This window comes from Oncorhynchus nerka, linkage group LG14 (genome assembly GCF_034236695.1).
Source record: "Oncorhynchus nerka isolate Pitt River linkage group LG14, Oner_Uvic_2.0, whole genome shotgun sequence".
Lineage (NCBI taxonomy): Eukaryota > Metazoa > Chordata > Actinopteri > Salmoniformes > Salmonidae > Oncorhynchus > Oncorhynchus nerka.
In genome coordinates this window covers 36799416-36819020 of record NC_088409.1, presented here as the reverse complement: position 1 = coordinate 36819020, position 19605 = coordinate 36799416, and the positions used below count along the sequence as shown (strand labels likewise).

General features: G+C 45.8%; 1 protein-coding gene across 3 annotated transcripts in view; it reads right to left on the bottom strand.

Annotated features, from left to right (window-relative positions):
* LOC115140955 (growth factor receptor-bound protein 10-like) overlaps window positions 1-19605 on the bottom strand; it is a 90760-nt gene that overhangs the window by 14794 nt on the left and 56361 nt on the right. For all 3 annotated transcript variants that reach the window (XM_065028036.1, XM_065028037.1, XM_065028038.1), the window contains 2 exons: window positions 16311-16569; window positions 14930-15062 (listed from right to left, as the gene is read on the bottom strand). In XM_065028036.1, coding sequence (XP_064884108.1) covers window positions 14930-15062; window positions 16311-16569 — 392 coding nt within the window. The remainder of the gene's footprint in view (window positions 1-14929; window positions 15063-16310; window positions 16570-19605) is intronic.

The following is a 19605-nucleotide window of genomic DNA, read 5'->3' as shown; positions in this document are numbered from 1 at the left end:
ATCCCAGACATATACAATCCATTCTCACTGGCAGCGGTTTGTGGGAAAATATAGGTTCTAAAATCATAAAATGTGACACTCATCAGAATCATACTTCAAGCTGAAATACTAAGGGAACTCTTTTAGTCCTTCAATCCACACCACCTGCTTCCATAGAGATTACCCACTGACTGAAAGATACTGCATAGAAAGATTGTGTATAGAGATACATTATACTGTATAGAAAAATACCGTATAGAACAAGATACTGTATAGAAAGACACTGAAATAAACTGTATAGAAAAATACTGTATAGAACAAGATACTGTATAGAAAGACACTGAAATAAACTGTATAGAAAAATACTGTATAGAACAAGATACTGTATAGAAAGACACTGAAATAAACTGTATAGAAAAATACTGTATAGAACAAGATACTGTCTAGAAAGACACTGAAATAAACTGTATAGAAAAATAGTGTAAAGAGGAATATAGCACATTTATAGAAACATCAGCTTCCCTGATAAATCCCCCTCTGAGCATGGATCCTATTCCCTCTGGCTCCTCCAAGGAGATTTTAGTAGGAATTTAGCTTCCTTAGCCTTCCCACTTAGGCTACAGTACGCACCCTTTGAACATGAGGCCTTGTAAAAATACTTTCTCATTCCCTTCTCCAGCTATAGCTTCAACAAATTCAAAGCCTGACAACAGAACATCCTATCTTCTTTCGATAGGAAAGAAAAAACAGATTCCCCCATTCAAGCGGGCTTCGATCCATTCTGAGCCTCTCACACATTCCCTCCTCGCTTGTCATATATATTTTTTTAAATAAGACAAATTATCTTCGACCTTTAAAGCAATTACTTTGACCCTCGTCTCAGCTAACCTTTGTCAGACTTCGGAGAAAAAGGGAAAAACGGTTAAATATGTCTCTAAGAGCTTACCTCTACGGCCTGTAATAGGCAGCAGTCCGGAGAGCACGATGGCATTTTTGGAGTGAGCCTGCCTCCACACAGACGAACAACCCTCTCCTCAACTTGGTCGAAAAAAAGACTAGTACAGCACGGTTCCTTCCTCTCTGTCAGTGGCTGCCTGTTATGGTACCTGTCACATAATCTCCTCTGCCTAGTGCAGGACAGAGCAAGCAGATGGCACTATTTCCAGTCCGGCTAGTTGACAACTTCCCTCTGCTTCTCTCACAAAGGGTTACAGCCATGGGCTTTTAGGTAGTGAATCAAACCACACTTCCTTAACCAATCATAGGGCCCGCTCAGGCTGATGTAATCATTCCCACACAGTCTCTCTCTCTCTCTCTCTCTCTCTCTCTCTCTCTCTCTCTCTCTCTCTCTCTCTCTCTCTCTCTCTCTCTCTCTCTCTCTCTCTCTCTCTCTCTCTCTCTCTCTCTCTCTCTCTCTCTCTCTCTCTCTCTCTCTCTCTCTCTCTCTCTCTCTCTCTCTCTCTCTCTCTCTCTCTCTCTCTCTCTCTCTCTCGGCTTCTTTTTGAGTAAAAGTGAAAATGATAAGTGGGGTGTGGGGCAGAGCGAAAGAAGCCTTCGTTTCAACCTCCCAACATGTTCTGAAGTTTCAAGTGAGGGCCTGTTTCTTTTCTTTTTTCTATCCGTGGCTCAGCTTTGAACTTTGCAGTCAGAAATCTCTCTCACGACAGCGCAAGGCTCATTACGGGCTAAATTAAACAAACCTGAGTACTTGAACTTCTCGTTGGCCTCCCCTCGAGTCTAGCTCCATGCCAACATTCTTTCTCTCAAAAGAACAAAACACGGAAACTTAGTGTGTTCACTATTCGGCTCGCCCCCCACCCCCCTTTTTTTTGTTTTACTTCAGATACTTAATACCCCACTGACTGGACAGACAAAGGCTCTGCCCCACCCCGTCTGGAATAGACATTTAGCCGATGTCCTTTCAACCTCCTCTCATCTCAATGGGTCAATATCTATATACAAACACTATCCTGAAGGGAGGAGGAGGATAATGGGAGGTCTTAAATAACAGTTCCCTTCCTTCCAGTGTAGGAAGCAGGAAGCAGCCATAGTGGTCAGGGAGGATGATTTAGGGTTTCACTACTATTGCCACGTTCCAAATAACTGGGACCTCGAAACTAGGAAATCTCTGACTTCCAACTTCAGTGCGTTCAAGACAACTGGGACCTCGAAACTAGGAAATCTCTGACTTCCGACTTCAGTGCGTTCAAGACAACTGGGAACTCCAAGTCAGCAACTCGGCCTCTTTCTAGAGCTCCGACATTCCGACCTGAAGATCACTGACGTCACGATTTGACCTCGATTTTTTTCAGAGTTTCCAGTTGTCTTGAAAGCACCATAAAGCCTTAAAGAGAGCGGGCTGTGGCAGGGGAGTATGACCAGACAGAGGAGGGTGGGAGGAAGGGAGATAGAGACAGAAAGAAGGGGACAGAGAGACAGAGAGCAAGAATCCCATGCCAATAAAGTCCCTTAAATTGAAATTTAATCGAGAGAGGGAGAGACAGTGCAAAAGAAACAGAGAGGGGAAGAGATAGTGAAAGATGAGAGATAGGGAGAGAGAGAGATAGGGGGAGAGAGAGAGGCAAAGAAAGAGACATAAGTAGAGGAAGAGAGTGTGAAAGAGGGAGAGCGGAGGGGGGGAGAGAAATAGTGAAAGAGAAAGAGAGCAGATACACAGAGACAGACAATAGTGAGAGAGGTGAGAGACTGAGGTGAGTGAGAGAGACAGTGAGGTGAGAGAGAACAAGAAATAGAGAAAAAAAGAAGAGAAAAGAATGTTCTGTGATAGTAGTAAGTAAGGCTATGTGTAGTGTACATGCCACTATACCAGGCTTCCAGTTGTCACTGCAGCCACACCCCTCTCCTCATTGACTTATCACTACCTCACTACTGGCTTGCCTGGTGAGTCAGTGGGGAAAACCCCATGTCACATACCTACCATGCTGTACCACAACAGGACACACTACCACTGCCAGCAGCTAACACTCCTTATGTGGAATGAGATAGCACAACCAGCACTACACCACTACGCCTATTACATCACTGTTACATCGTATTATTATCCTAGAATACATACTGTACTGGATATTATGAGGAGAGGAGTCACGTGCTTTGACATGTGTGTAGAGGAGTTAACAAGTACACACTTCAGGGGGTAGAGAATTGGAGCACATGGTCCTAACTTAACCGAACAAGAGCAGGAACATAACCTCTCAACCTCTAAGTGGAAAATGTTTCAATCCAACATTGCATCCAATGTGATGAAAGGAACAGAAAGACATTCAAGTGAGTGATGAGGACTGAGGAGACACGGCACGCTTCCTTGACCTACTCCACTTCTTTTTTCTAAGAGAAAAGATGTCCTTGTGATAAAGAGAGAGAGGGAAAGAAAGAGCGAGAGGGATGGAGGGAGGGGAAAAAGAGAGAAGGGAAATGAAAGGAAGGAAGGAAGGGGAAGACAGGGGAGGGAGAAAGAGAGAGAAGGAAGGAGAAAGACAGAGAGAGAGCGAGGGGGGGCGTGCTGGGTTGTCTTCCTGTTCTTTCTGAACACTATTCTCATTCAGTGGTGGGCCTCCAGGATGACTCAGGACTTGTGATGTAATTACCCAGGGACAAGCTGCTGAGAGCCCCAAGCTACACACACACAGGCAATGTCCCTCTTAAGCCACTCTCATTCTCTCACAAACACACACAAACGCACGCAATGTCACTCTTCAGCCACTCTCATTCATACACATTACAAGTGCATTAAAAGCACAATATTAACATCAGGGATGTGTTAAAAATTCTAGATTACTGGTTATTACTGGTTACTAGCCTCTTAGGGATGATTAACCTCAGTCTACTATGGAGAAATCGATAAGGTTGTGGTGACACATCAGGTCCTCTCTGATTATATCCCACACAGAAAAGGAATGGTGAAGTAATAGAGTGTCACCAGTGAATAGGTTTTACCATGCTAAGTACTGTAAATGGTGCCATTTGGGATGCAGCCAATGAAGATGGCACTGATATCTCATTTGGGTCTTCAATAAGCAGGCTACAGTGGGGTAGTCGTGGTAATGCCATAGAATTAGAATGCGTAGAACATAGTGCACCCATGAGTTTACCATTGAAGTTGCCAAAGTCAGAGGTTCCAAGTCTATTCTGTTCATTCTATTTCTATGGGTAATTCCTCTGATGGAAACATCTGACCTGATCTCTTTGAGGCATTTGATATTTATTATAGCCTACTGTACCAGGCCATATAGCAACAGTTTATTGACTATGACATAAGAAGCAAAGAGTAAGTGGTGGAACCAATTAAATAGGGCTGTGACGATACCAGTATCTCAATATTTCCATGTCAAAAATGAAAACATGAAGCAGACCTGCTGTATGTAATAAATACATGTGACTCTGGATGACAACATAAGGATTTTTGTTTTCAACATTAGGGCTGTTTCCTAAAGAAGTTTGTATTTCGTTTCCTTGCCACGATACTGACGAGTATCGTGATACTGGTATCTCCTCGGACCTACAATTGAATACCTTTAGGCGTAAATCTTCTTCATAAGAAAAACCCGAGTTCAATTAAATCTCTAAGGAGGCAATTCTAAATCTAGTGCTTCTCTGTAGGCTAACTCCATTATCTCCGTAAGTTATTAAAAACCAAAACCAAAGAAGTGTCTCTACTCTCTAATCCCCCAAAAGAACAGCCATTGATTAAACAGTGTTGGCTAGCGGTCGACTGAGTGGTGGTCTCGCCCCCTCTCTGCAACCCACCAACAAACCAGTCCCGTTTACAAGTACCTCTTTAATGACGCCAAATGTACTGTGTGCTCTGTGTGGTCTCTGAACTGCAGTGGCCATTGACATCCACTAATGAGAATGTGAGACAAAACCTGGAATAAAGACAATAAAGACAAAGCTTGTCATGTCCTGAGCTTCACTCGCTGCCTGCAGCCGGCTGGCCCGGGGAGAAGTGCTGGGCTGAGTCGGCTCTGAAGGGAACGGCTGGCCCGGGGAGAAGTGCTGGGTTGAGTCGGCTCTGAAGGGAACGGCTGGCCCGGGGAGAAGTGCTGGGCTGAGTCGGCTCTGAAGGGAACGGCTGGCCCGAGGAGAAGTGCTGGGTTGAGTCGGCTCTAAAGGGAACGGCTGGCCCGTGGAGAAGTGCTGGGCTGAGTCGGCTCTAAAGGGAACGCTACGTAAATACTGCTGACTCATGAGGTGGACATGAACCGCTTCTTGTTCAATTTTTTGTGTCAAATTAAGCAACACCAAAGAGGGGATTTATCCAGGCTCACTATTGCAGAAAAAATGACCAGAACATTGGCCAAGGACTAAAATGGGGACTTTCGGATGCACAATACCAAGTCATGTACAATGCACTCTCCCTACAAAGCAGTTAGTTAGTGAGCTAGGTACAGAACAATAAAACAACAGAATATATAATAATATGGATGATTTGGAATCGTGCACGTTTAGCAGATGCTGGGGCCAGGTAAAACAGTACTTTTATACTTTCAGAAGTGGAGAGATGTGGATGAACTAACGCCATACTGTGGTTAACATCTAGGCCACAGTGACTACTCATCCCCATCGAACTCACACATGCAAACCACCCAGCTCGTGGCTGAAACTCAACCATATTCCAGTGATATAACAAATGTTAGCCATGGGAGTACAGAGTACAGTACAGGGCAGCCCAGCCAAAGGGCATGATGAAAAAAACTTATCTTTGGAAAACAATGATTAGGTTATAATATATGACTAACTCTGTATATATATATATATTTTTTTTTCATCTGGTGGTTGCAGATATCAGCACATGTTCCAAAAATTCAGAATCGCTTGACTCATTAACTAAAACTCAAAAAGCTACCATTATGGAACGCACTCCCAAAACCAAACAATCCCTCAGTTCCTTAGTCCCTTCAAACCAGAACAAACCACAAGCAAAAAGACCCACGGACGGTGTGTATATATAGATCAAATAGAGGCTGATCCATCGGCTCTGTGCATTCCTCTGGGAAGAATCCCCCCTGAGCAGAGCCTGGAGCTCCCATACCTCCTCCCTGCCACACACATCGGCCCCAGCCTCCAACCCCAACAATCCCCTTTGAATGTCCGAGATCTTTCCCTGTGGCTCCCTACTGAGATCAATCCAGAGAGGAGCCAAATATTTCTCCAATAGGAGCAGACTGGTTAATTGCACAGCAGGGACCTGGGTAGCACCCTTTCAGGCCACCACATTGTCCCTTACGGGGCTCAGGGACTGCCATTGGGCACTCACAAAAGGATGACATCGTTCAATTTTGACTACACAATAAAACCAGCCGCCCGCAAGCTGCACTCACTGTACTTCTACTTGCAATGATCACCCAAGCTGTAAGGCCAGGCCAAGGCCAGCTAGCTGCTGGTGGCGTGCACACACTCACACACACACACACAATATAATACTCTACGCTGGTATAGGCCTACCTATTACAATACAAGAAGTCAGCAGCAGAATTAGTTTATTAAAGGTGAGTGCTGAGAAACGGTGAGAGAGATTTGATTTCAGAGATTTAACATAGCTGTACATTGTGTTCCAGTATAATTAGGTGTTTCTGGAGAGAAGGCGAGATCAGGCCCCATTCCAATGGCGCTGCTCTGCTCTCTACTCTGGACTTAGTCATGACTGCTATTTGAATTAAGCCAATTGTCTGTCTGCATTTCCTCCAATGGTTGCCTTTTCAAAATTTAACAAGTTAGAGATGAATTGAATGTATATGCTGAGAGTGTGGGAGTATTGTTGCATCTCTTTTTTCCTTGTGTCTCCATCTCTCACTCTCTCCCCCTTTCTTTTCCCCTCTCTTTTCCCTCCTCTCTCTGTGAACACTAGTTCCACTTGAGAGAAATCTGAGCTGTCCTACTTTCCTGTATGAGAGAGAGTTGAGAGAGGGAGAGGCAGAGAGAGATAGAGTTGAGAGAGAGGAAGGAAGAGAGACGGCAGGGCAGAGAGAAAAGCAGAAAGTTGAGAGTGAGAGTTGAGAGTGAGAGAAGTTGCCCTCTTCTCAGTTTAGAGAGCAAGAGAGTTGTGAGGGAGAGAGGCCTGCTCTGCCCTGCAGTGGAGGATTCCATGCAGTCTCCATGACCTACATGAGTCCAGCTGAAGCTTTGCGGGCCCGCTGAGACACTCTACTCGGGCCAGATGAACTAACAGCTTGCAGCAACACATTCCACCCTGTCAAGCCTCCATCCTGGACACAGAGCAGGGCAGTTCACATTCCCTCCAGTAAAGTCATGCAATGATGAATCAACTGCTGTTTTCTCACACGTTCAATATGGGCTAAACACACACTTCTATATATAGACGGCTATTGTATAATGTTCACAGACTAAAACTGTGGCCCATGTAGGAACTTTGGGAACATATCCATGCTTGACACTGGTGAAAAACTATCCCTGTGTGTTTATTACAGACGATCACTTTAAAATACTGAAAATCATGGATTAATTTCCCCAAAGACGGAGTGAAAATCATCAGTCTACATAATGAGTGTAATGAACAGAAATAGGTCATACTAACCATAACAAAACAGCAAATCTCTAAAACAGGGACACGATCAGGGACTGACATACGATAGAGCAGGGTTCCCCAACTGGTGGCCCGGGCTACAGGCCCAATTCAAATCAAATGTTATTTGTCACATGCTTCCTGAACAACAGGTGTGGACTACTGAAACACTTACTTACGGGCCCTTCCCAACAAAGCAGAGAGAAAGAAAATAGCTAAATACTAAGAAAACTAAAACATGTAATAATAAAAGTAATAATAGATACACAATGAGTAATAATAACTTGGCTGTACAAGGACTACCAGTACCAGTTGATGTGCAGGGGTACAAGGGAAGAGGTAGATATGTACATGTAACGAAGAATAAAGTGACAGATAGTAAACAGCAGGAGCAGCGTATGTGAATCAAAACATTTAGTGCAAAAAGGGTCAATGCAGATAGTTAAATAGTTAACCAAATAGCCACCCGGACTAACTATTTAGCAGTCTTATGGCTTGGGGGTAGAAGCTATTCCGGGTTCTTTTAGTTCCAGACTTGGTGCAGAAGGTACCGCCTGCTGTACGGTAGAAGAGAGAACAGTCTGGAGTCTGACACATTTTAGGGCCTTCCTCTGATACTGCCTGGTATAGAGGTCCTTGCAGAACTTGCAGAACTTTTTGAGGATCGGAGAGCCCATGGCAAATCTTTTCAGCCTCCTGAGGGGGGAGAGGAGTTGTTGTGCCCTCTTCACAACTGTGTTGGTGTGTTTGGATCATGATAGATCCTTAGTGATGTGGACACTACAGCCAAGTCGATTTGAATGGGGGCGTGCTTGGCTCTCCACGGTCGGCTCCTTTGTCTTGCTGACGTTGAGGGAGAGGTTGGCGATAGGCTGTCTCATCGTTGACGGTGATCAGGCCTACCACCATCGTGTCTGCAAACGTAATGATAATGTTGCGAGTCGTGCAACAGGGAGTACAGGAGGGGACTAAGCACACACCCCTGAAGGGCCACGTGTTCAGGGTCAGTGTTGCGGATGTGTTGCCTACCCTCACCACCTGCAGGCGACCCGTCAAGAAGTCCAGGATCCAGTTGCAGAGGGAGGTGTTCAGTCCCAGGTTCCTTAGCTTAGTGATTAGAAAGAAATCAACCCACAGCTGAATCTAGTTGATGATCCCTGTGCTATAGTAATGAAAAGGTCTGTACTAAGTGAGGGAATTGTTCTGGCTTCTAACTTTACCTGCTAAGAGAATTCACCGTGTCTATCTCAGTTAAGATAACATGACACAGTTAACCAGGGTATCGTCTAGCAGTCTCAAAATAAGAGACATAAAACACAGAGGGTTTGTTACTTAGTTTGACCTGTGACCTGGCAGGCTCAGTGTACAGAGTACAGAGTGAGGGACCTTAATGTCCTTCTCCTAATGGGGGACCACAGCCAGCCAGTTTGTCCAGCTAAGCCTACATCATAGCAGTTAGTGCTTAGCATAGCCTATACTAGCATGGTCTAGCATAGCCTAACCCCCTGCAATTCATATCTGGACCTCAAAGCATATCATTGTTCCTCTCTAATCAGGGACCGATTTAAACCTGGGACACCATGTTGGTGCAATTCATTATCAGGTACGTAGAACAGAAAACCAGCAGTAATCTAGCCTGACGACTCACACTAAATTCTTCCGCTGCCCTGTCGTTCACTACCTACTTTAGTAGTAATTTCATTGTAATTGTTTGTGGTGACGAGGGGCGTTGCAAAAAGAGTAAGTCATCATCGATTGGATCATCTCTAACCAATCAGAGTATCAAAGCCAATTACGAATTTTCCAACCGTGTTCTGGCTCAGGCCCAACCCATAGGTTTCTGGACCAATCAGAGAAGGCCGCGGAGGTACTCAGGGACGCATTGCGGAGAACAAATTAACATCCGTAGGCGTGGCACAGTGTTTGGCTGAAGCAGTCGTCCGGACCTCGGGTAAGATTTAAATACCCTTTGCCTAGCCTAATATAGCGTAGCACAGCGTCTCTCAGTTCCCCAGAACGTAACACACAAAGCAGGGCAAGGCAGGGCTGTCGATAAAACAGTCACAGATATTTGTCACGGTATGACTGGTGCACTGGCCAAGTAATCCAAGCAGCAGGTCGAGGCTTGTCTTGCTGGGTAAGTGGAGGGTTAAATATGGCCTGACACATGAGATGTTCCAGAATAAACCACAAGCTCCCTGGCACGCCTCCAACAAGCATTTGTTAACAACACAGTTGCAATTTGTATCTCAAGAGTGCTGCCAGTCAGCGTGCAACACATAGATATACACACAGACACGTTGTCTATGCGGACACACACGTACACACACGTACACACACGTACGCAGGCACCAATTTAAGACCTGCAGGTGAACCGCATGCTTACTTCACCCATGTATGAGATTAGATACTGGGCTACAGTACAGCAGCCTCTCCTCTCCAGTACCTCTGCCTGCAACGTGCCTCAATTAATTAAATTGAACCCAAACAATTCTCTTTGGGGGGGTTGAGAAAGATCTAGTCAGAGCCGAGCCAGCTGAAAGTCCTACAAGCAGTTGCAGGAGGAATGTTCTCTCCCAGCAGCAGCACAGAAAGCCTAGCACTGACTGGTCCCATGTAATCCTTCCATGTTCCGTTTGGGAACATTCTTTGGGAAGGAGAAACAATAAGCATGCATTGCTTCCATACACGGGGCTCTAAACAATTATGGGCCGTGATTACATGATACTTTGCCTAAGTTCCAAATGGGACTCTATTCCCTACACAGTGCACAAATTTATTTGCCCTATGGCCGTGACCAATAGTAGTGCACTATAAAGGAAATAGGGTGCCATTTGGCATGTACACTAAGTCAGCCCGCTGTGGGATCTGGGATGTGCTGCTTCACTGTTGGTGTGGTTTAAGAGCCTGTTAAAACAGACTCCCTCTAGTCTAGAAGCAAGGCAGGACATTTCTGGCACTGGTCACTTTGATCTCAAACTCAGCGCTGCAGAACACATTAACCTGAAATTCTGTTCCAATGCAATTAACCTAAACACTCAGACGAGCCAGCATCAGCAAAATACCAACATTTTATTTACAGTGGAAAAAGGTGAACTCTGACCCAAACTCGGGCATTCCTGAATCCCCAGCAGCCAAGTATGATGCTCAGCTGTGGAGGAGATAGAATGCTGCACATCCCTACTAACATGTAGTGAGTTTACTGTGACATTGATGAGTGGCCCCATATGCTCTGCCATGGAATTTACAACATGTACAATTTTGCACATTATATTCATTCTGTTCTAATTAGCCAATTATTACAGTCCATACACAGCCATTACTGTTCATGTGAATCCAAACAATGTGGATGACATTAAGTGGAGACTCCTTTCGCAGTGTCAAGTTCACCCACTATGCCACCAATGTCAAGTTCTCCCACTATGCCACCAATGTCAAGTTCTCCCACTATGCCACCAATGTCAAGTTCTCCCACTATGCCACCAATGTCAAGTTCTCCCACTATGCCACCAATGTCAAGTTCTCCCACTATGCCACCAATGTCAAGTTCACCCACTATGCCACCAATGTCAAGTTCTCCCACTATGCCACCAATGTCAAGTTCTCCCACTATGCCACTAATGTCAAGTTCTCCCACTATGCCACCAATGTCAAGTTCTCCCACTATGCCACCAATGTCAAGTTCACCCACTATGCCACCAATGTCAAGTTCACCCACTATGCCACCAATGTCAAGTTCACCCACTATGCCACCAATGTCAAGTTCTCCCACTATGGCACCAATGTTAGGTTCTCCCACTATGCCACCAATGTCAAGTTCTCCCACTATGCCACCAATGTCAAGTTCACCCACTATGCCACCAATGTCAAGTTCACCCACTATGCCACCAATGTTAGGTTCTCCCACTATGCCACTAATGTTAGGTTCTCCCACTATGCCACCAATGTCAAGTTCACCCACTATGCCACCAATGTCAAGTTCTCCCACTATGCCATCAATGTCAAGTTCTCCCACTATGCCACCAATGTCAAGTTCACCCACTATGCCACCAATGTCAAGTTCTCCCACTATGCCACTAATGTTAGGTTCTCCCACTATGCCACCAATGTCAAGTTCTCCCACTATGCCACTAATGTTAGGTTCTCCCACTATGCCACCAATGTCAAGTTCTCCCACTATGCCATCAATGTCAAGTTCTCCCACTATGCCACTAATGTTAGGTTCTCCCACTATGCCACCAATGTCAAGTTCACCCACTATGCCACCAATGTTAGGTTCTCCCACTATGCCACCAATGTTAGGTTCTCCCACTATGCCACCAATGTTAGGTTCTCCAACTATGCCACCAATGTCAAGTTCACCCACTATGCCACTAATGTCACTCACTAACTGACTGAGTGGCTGCTTTTCCAAGCCTCTTACCTCACCATGCGTAAATATGCATCGCCACAGTAATGAGCTCAGAGGCTATTAACCATATTGCTCGTCTCTCTCTCCACACACTCCTACTCCTCTTCTCCTTTCAGCGTGCGTGCCAGCTGCTGAGTTCACAGAAACATTTCAAATGATAAAGCGTTGCACACAAGGGAAGAGGCGGAGGGAGGGGATGGGAGCGGGAGGGGAACCTGTGTCACCGCTGTGTCAACTTAACAACAGTCTAATAGAAACAGAAAGGAGGCTAAGCTAAGGAGGACTAGGCACCAGGCATGACAGTGCAGTTTATTAACCCAGTAATAGAGCTGCAGCACAGTTGTGTCACATGCGGTGTCGCTGGCGTGCTTAGACTTGTCCCTGATGGTGTGGTATGGGCTGGAACCCAGAGTCTGACTGCATGGTGATGGAGGCCCTTGGACTCTGTGCTGTGAGAGTCAGTTAGGTGGGTCGCATCCAACTTGACAGTACATTCAGATCTGCAGCTCCTGTCCAAGCAGTGCCAACCCATGGACAATTCACATCAGATCAGCATCAGTTGAAGACACAACACTAGGGACAGGGTGTCCAGGTCAGTCAGGCTGGCAGCATCAGGACCAGTTAGTATAGTGCCTACTGGCTGGTCAAAACCCTCCATCTACGGGCCTCCCGGGTGGCGCAGTGGTCTAAAGCACTGCATCACAGTGCTAGCTGCGCCACTAGAGATTCTGGGTTCGAGCCCAGGCTCTGTCGCAGCCGGCCGTGACCGGGAGGCCCATGGGGCGGCACACAATTGGCCCAGCGCCGTCAGGGTTAGGGAGAGTTTGGCTGGCAGGGATATCCATGTCTCATCGCGCACTAGCGCCTCCTGTGGAGGGCCGGGTGCAGTGCACACTGAGCAGGTTGCTAGGTGTACGGTGTTTCCTCCGACACATTGGTGCGGCTGGCTTCTGGTTTGGATGTGCGTTGTGTCAAGAAGCAGTGTGGCTTGGTTGGGTTGTGTTTGGGATGACGCATGGCTCTCGACCTTCGCCTCTCCCGAGTCCTTACGGGAGTTGCAGCGATGAGACAAGACAGTAACTAACTACTACCAATTGGATACCACAAAATTAGGGAGAAAAGGGGGATAAAATAATAATACAAAAAATTATTAAAAACAATTTTTTTAAACTCCATCTCCAGCCCAGTTAACAGATCATGAAAGACCCTACACCACCAGGGTTGTCAAAACCAGCCAGTGAACATCCATAACGAAACAAGTCTGTTATTTGTTAACACTACCATTTTAAGAGCACGGCTGGGGTGAGACCCAGAGAGAGAGAGAGAGAGAGCTAGGTCATTGACCGAAACTTTGGAGGGGAGGCAAATGAAAATCATATGGGCATCGTATAACAGACTGCGCAGTGATCCCTGACAGGCCAGCCGGCAGCGCAGCGTTCGCATGCCTCCGATGCGCGGGGGCTGGGGAAGAGAAATGAGAGCCTGTCAGAAAGCGCCCAGAGGTCGGAAAAATCTGTAAACAGCTAACTTCTCACCAGCCCTACTCCGCCAGCCAGCCAGGCCTCCAGGGTCGGCATGCAGGCAGGCAGGAAGGCAGAAAGACGGACGAACAGACAGAGACGATTCTAAAGGACAGGCACTGCATGCTGGGAGAGCAAAGCAGAGCCAGCTGTGGAGCAGGGCCCATCTCTACGACCCCCAACCTCACATGTACACACACACACAAATGCACAAATGCGCGTACACACACACACACACACACACTCAGACAAACACACACTATGCAAAGGTTTTTAGGCAACATATTTCTTTATCTCAGTATCGTGGGCCAATCACAAGCCGGAAAAACATGCTTTAGAACTGCTTTACCAACGCTGCATGTTCTAGTCAAATGTATGGTTATTTTCCATCTCCAGCTCCCTGCATCTACAGACTACAGCTCATACTGCCAGTTCTTACAGACCAGACCTGGGTTCAAATAGTATTTGTCTTCTGTCAAATACTTTCATTGAGCCTGCCTGAAGTGCCAGATTGGCGGTCTTGCACTTTCCACGGGTTCCATTGAGCCAGGCAAGCTCTATCAAGCAGCTAAAAGTATTTGAAAGAAATACAATAATACAATTTGAACCCAGGGTCTGCTAATACAGGCTCTGAACCCCAGAGCCATAAAAGTTGAGTCAGGATTAGCCAGGGACATATTTATTCGAAATATACATCCCTTTCACAGTAATCTCGGCTCCGTTACAGTAATGACTAAGAGTGACTCTCTTCCAGGAAAGAGTTCACTGCATCCTTCCCATTTCTTTCAACTAAGGTGGGGCAGTGGGCGTGGCCAATGGTATGGTCTCCAACCAAACTTTATGAAGGCTGTCCTCTTGGCCACAGAGGCAAAATGTTGAAGTTCAAAAGCTAGTTTCCTACCAATTTTGCCATGTCTTATGCAATGCTCTTATGTTATCTGAGTGACTCAAACATTATTTAAAAAATCAATGGAGGCCCATGCCATTTTTTGAATTTTAGATTCTCCCTGTCTAGTTTTTATTTTGGTGATTTTGGTTCTCAAATATGTTCTTATTTAAAAACATATAGCTCCATTATCTTTTCTACATACTTTAAATCTGGTATTAGTCGTTTAAGTTTACACTAAAAACATTTACCATCCCGAAAATGTATTTTTAATCTTCACTATTATTCTACAATGTAGTAAAAATAGTAACACTAAAGGAAAACCCTTGAATGAGTAGGCGTGTCCAAACTTTTGACTGGTACTGTATTTTGGAGTGGCGGAAACGATTCAGCAGAGGCAACCCGTCACTGCTAAATGAATATAGGGGAAACACTGATTCTGATTAGAGATAATGACAATGGGAGAAATAAACCAAACTGCTGTGGGACTGTAAGATGTACGATACCATACTTTAGTGGCCATTTTCAAGAACAATCTTCATGGTTAGCGAAGCTACCATATTAAGGAGTGAAGAGAAGGGTCTCTGACTTACGTATGTGCCTGAGGGCTGACACGGAGGTAAGGACCCAGGGCTGAGGACAGGAGAGCCGGAGAGCTCGGGAAAGGGGTTGGGGATGGCTGGCAGAGAGGACGTCCGGAGCTGCTGCTCCTCTTCCTGCAGTCTCCTGAGAATCACAACATTCAGGGATGGACATTAACAAAGTGGGGGACAGACACACACAGACAGACTGAAAAAGCTGTTATGAAGCAGATGAATGGAGATCATGAGGACAGTCTCCCCTGATATAAACCCAATGCTTTGTGGCTGAATATGAATAATGAATAATCCATGGTTTCACAGTGAGTGAGACTGCTGCCGAGCCGGGGCCTTATGCCCATTTCTCTCTGATCACTGCACTGTGAGCTGATTCTTTCTGCCACACCACAGGAACACTGCCAGCGTTTGAGGAGCTACTAATTACATTCAATATTCATCAAACCATTATTTCATGCAGTTTCAAGAGCAAAGTGCCCATTTCATGACCTGCTGCAAGAGCAACAGCCTGTTCATTCACTGTCTGCCTGTCAATGAGAAACCGACTAGGGGTGCGTCTCCAATGGCACCCTATTATTCCATTTATAGTGCACTACTTTTGAACAGGGTTTATTGGGCTCTGGTCAAAAGTAGTACACTATGTAGGGAATAGGATGCCATTTGGGATGTAGCCTCAGACTGTCAATCAGAAACAGACTAGCATCTGAAGTGAACTGCAGCAGCCAGGCAGATAGCCATCATTAGCATCTCTCTACACTTTCTCCAAACCCAGGCGGGGAGGAGAGTTCAAAAGGAGAAGTGTTTGATGCAGTTCCATGTGAGGCAGGAGCAGGGTGCTATTCGGAGGTCAGGACTGAATAATAAACTGAACCGTATCATTTCAATCTGACAGAATACACCAACGATACAGCTCATTACCAGCCAGTGCCAAACTTTCTCTAGGGATCCAAAATAACGGATGCTACAACTCTGACAGACTGGTTTAGATTGCATTAAGACCGGAGGTGATTCAAAGTTCCTCTCAGCTTATGGGAGTAGTTGACACTCTGTTTCTAGAATTAAAGAGAATTATAACTTGGTCTCCCCCTCTGCTAAGCTATGTTAGGACAGGGGAAAGTGATGGGTGGGATGGGTCACGCAGAGATTGCTAATAGGCAAAACGATGAACACATAAGCACATATACCTGTCCTCACAGAGCATGCTGGGAACAGGGTATGGTCCCTTGTTTAGATGTAGAGGACTTGTATCTATCAGGTGTGTGTGTGCTCACTAACAGCATGCCAGACAAACAACTGTGTCCAGTAAGTGCTGTGTGTGTGTGTGTGTGTGTGTGTGTGTGTGTGTGTGTGTGTGCGCGTGCCAACACAGTAGACATACCTGACGGCGAGGATGTGCATGGGCTGGGAGCGTCGGCGTCTCTGTTTGGGGGAGGTGGTGCTGTGCTGCAGCTCGCTGCTGGAGGTGTGGGTGTGGGGGGGCATGGGGGCGCTGCGGTGGTGGTCGCGGTGCACATGCACCTGGCCGTTGTGCTGCAGGAGGGGAACCGACTCAGACTGCACGCTGCTGCATGTGGAGTACAGGCTCTCGAACGAGGAGTTCATGTCATTCACCAGCGCCTCCAGGTCCACATCATCTTCTGTAGGGGGAGGAGGGAGAGAGAGACAGGAGAGAGAGAGAGTCTGTGTGAGTGATATTGAGAGAAACACAAAATTGTGTGTGTGTGTGTGTTATACCATATGCACATCCCAAAAATCTCTAGGGCACCAGGTTGACCTCTACTATTCACGTGCTTTATTCCTGCATGTCGGTTACATGTGTGAGAATCTACTTCTCTCAATACTCCATGCACACCTGTCATCACCAACCAGTCAGGCAGTGTAGGTGCACACACACAAAAACCCTAACATGACGTAGCTTAATCATCATCATCACCAACCAGTCAGGCAGTGTAGGTGCACACACACAAAAACCCTAACATGACGTAGCTTAATCATCATCATCACCAACCAGTCAGGCAGTGTAGGTGCACACACACAAAAACCCTAACATGACGTAGCTTAATCATCATCATCACCAACCAGTCAGGCAGTGTAGGGGCACACACACAAAAACCCTAACATGACGTAGCTTAATCATCATCATCACCAACCAGTCAGGCAGTGTAGGTGCACACACACAAAAACCCTAACATGACGTAGCTTAATCATCATCATCACCAACCAGTCAGGCAGTGTAGGTGCACACACACAAAAACCCTAACATGACAAAAAATCATCATCATCACCAACCAGTCAGGCAGTGTAGGTGCACACACACAAAAACCCTAACATGACGTAGCTTAATCATCATCATCACCAACCAGTCAGGCAGTGTAGGGGCACACACACAAAAACCCTAACATGACGTAGCTTAATCATCATCATCACCAACCAGTCAGGCAGTGTAGGTGCACACACACAAAAACCCTAACATGACGTAGCTTAATCATCATCATCACCAACCAGTCAGGCAGTGTAGGTGCACACACACAAAAACCCTAACATGACGTAGCTTAATCATCATCATCACCAACCAGTCAGGCAGTGTAGGTGCACACACACAAAAACCCTAACACGACGTAGCTTAATCATCATCATCACCAACCAGTCAGGCAGTGAACCTAATTCACCTGTTGAAACACTCCCTACGTTAACTACATGTTCATGTTATCAAGGCTCTCTATCTCTGGGGAAGACTAGAAAACAAGCCGAGACCTGTAGTCCCAACACTCCCATCCTTCAGCATAATCACTACTGGCCTCAGGGTAAGAGATCAAACCAGGCCATTGGTTAAGAGGCACAGAGGTCACTCCCAGTGAGTCAATGGTGGATGGAAGTTTTGACAGTTCAGAGTTATGTCCCAAATGGCACCCTATTCCCTATATAGTTCACAAGGTAAGGAATAGGGTGCCATTTGGGACGTTAGTTTCATTACTGTGGGGGAGTGTCTGCAGGGCATGTCATCTCCTAATAATCATTATCTCTGAGACAATGAACAGCCAGTAATAGAAAACTACTGATATATTCTCAAGTTTCCCCTTCTATTCACCATTGCTTTACTGCAGTTACCTATTTCACCACTAGATGCTGCTCAAACTCTACCGTGCAATTCAGGGCTTTGGATGTCCACTGTGGCAATTAGAATGTTCTGCACTGTATGCTATCGTTACCTGGCTGGGCCGGGGTAAGTAGAAAGACCAACGCAATTCTTCATTCATTTATTCTATGTTGTGGTTTTAATCAATCACTTTGAATGGTGAAATCTATAGCAAGTGCAACAGGGCACACCACATTTTCTAAATGTCGCACCATGTTATCGATTGATTTGCAAGCCTAAATAGTATACATTTTTGATCCAAATCTTAGAATTCCTTCAAAATGAACCATTGTACACATTTTCAAATGTAAAGCATGTAACTATAGCCTACAATTCAAACAAATAATGTGCCATTGAGAACAGTCCCCAGTATCTCCCAACAACCTATGCTGACCCAGTGATGCAGTTCCTACCCCGGCCCCCCTCATACAGAGCTGCACTTGACAGACAGGCAGACTAACCTATGCCTTTTGAGGAACCTTTCCTGAAAAGGTGTCCCCTAACCAGCTACATCACAGGTGCCTAATCTGTCAGTATTAATAGTCAGTGAGGTAAGCCCCTTCTCTACAAGATCCTGGAGAGTTAAAGACACACGTAGGCTACAGAAGTGTACTGTACAGTCTAAAATAGCTTTGTGTTAGGGGGAATAGTATTCATGTGTTTTCTAACAAGATAACATAAAGTTACTTATACCTAAGTAATCAGGCATGATGTCTACATGCCGTTACATGTGGGGGTGAAACTCTAGAAAGGAAGATCCAATCCGATCAAGATATTTGGGGGCATGGTTGGATAATACCCATACTAGGTTGTCAACAATAAGTTTATGGCCCAATTTATTAGCTAGAACCTGTGACAGGCAAACACACACACACACACAGACACAGACACACACCAACGTGGCAACAGTGCCAGGGTTTTGTCTTTGACACTGTGTTTAGAAAATTGAAAAATTGCACTAGTGGGGCTTGGCAGAAGTTTTAGGGACATAAACATCTTTATTTATGCCTGTCAAACAAGCAACAGACAGCAGGCCTGGCCCTACAATATTACTGCCGTAAATTACACACTCATAAATTCCACAGAGACAGGATGGGACAACAGGCAAAGACAAGAATGGAATTGGGAAGAAGCATATGGAGAACAAGGCTAGCAGAGCCAGGGATTGAAGGATAGGATGGGATGCGACGGGATGAGGATGAAGCATATGGACAACAAGGCTAGCAGAGCCAGGGATTGAAGGATAGGATGGGATGGGAAGCGAAGGATAGGATGGGATGAGGATGAAGCATATGGACAACAAGGCTAGCAGAGCCAGGGATTGAAGGATAGGATGGGATGCGACGGGATGAGGATGAAGCATATGGACAACAAGGCTAGCAGAGCCAGGGATTGAAGGATAGGATGGGAAGCGACGGGATGAGGATGAAGCATATGGACAACAAGGCTAGCAGAGCCAGGGATTGAAGGATAGGATGGGATGCGACGGGATGAGGATGAAGCATATGGACAACAAGGCTAGCAGAGCCAGGGATTG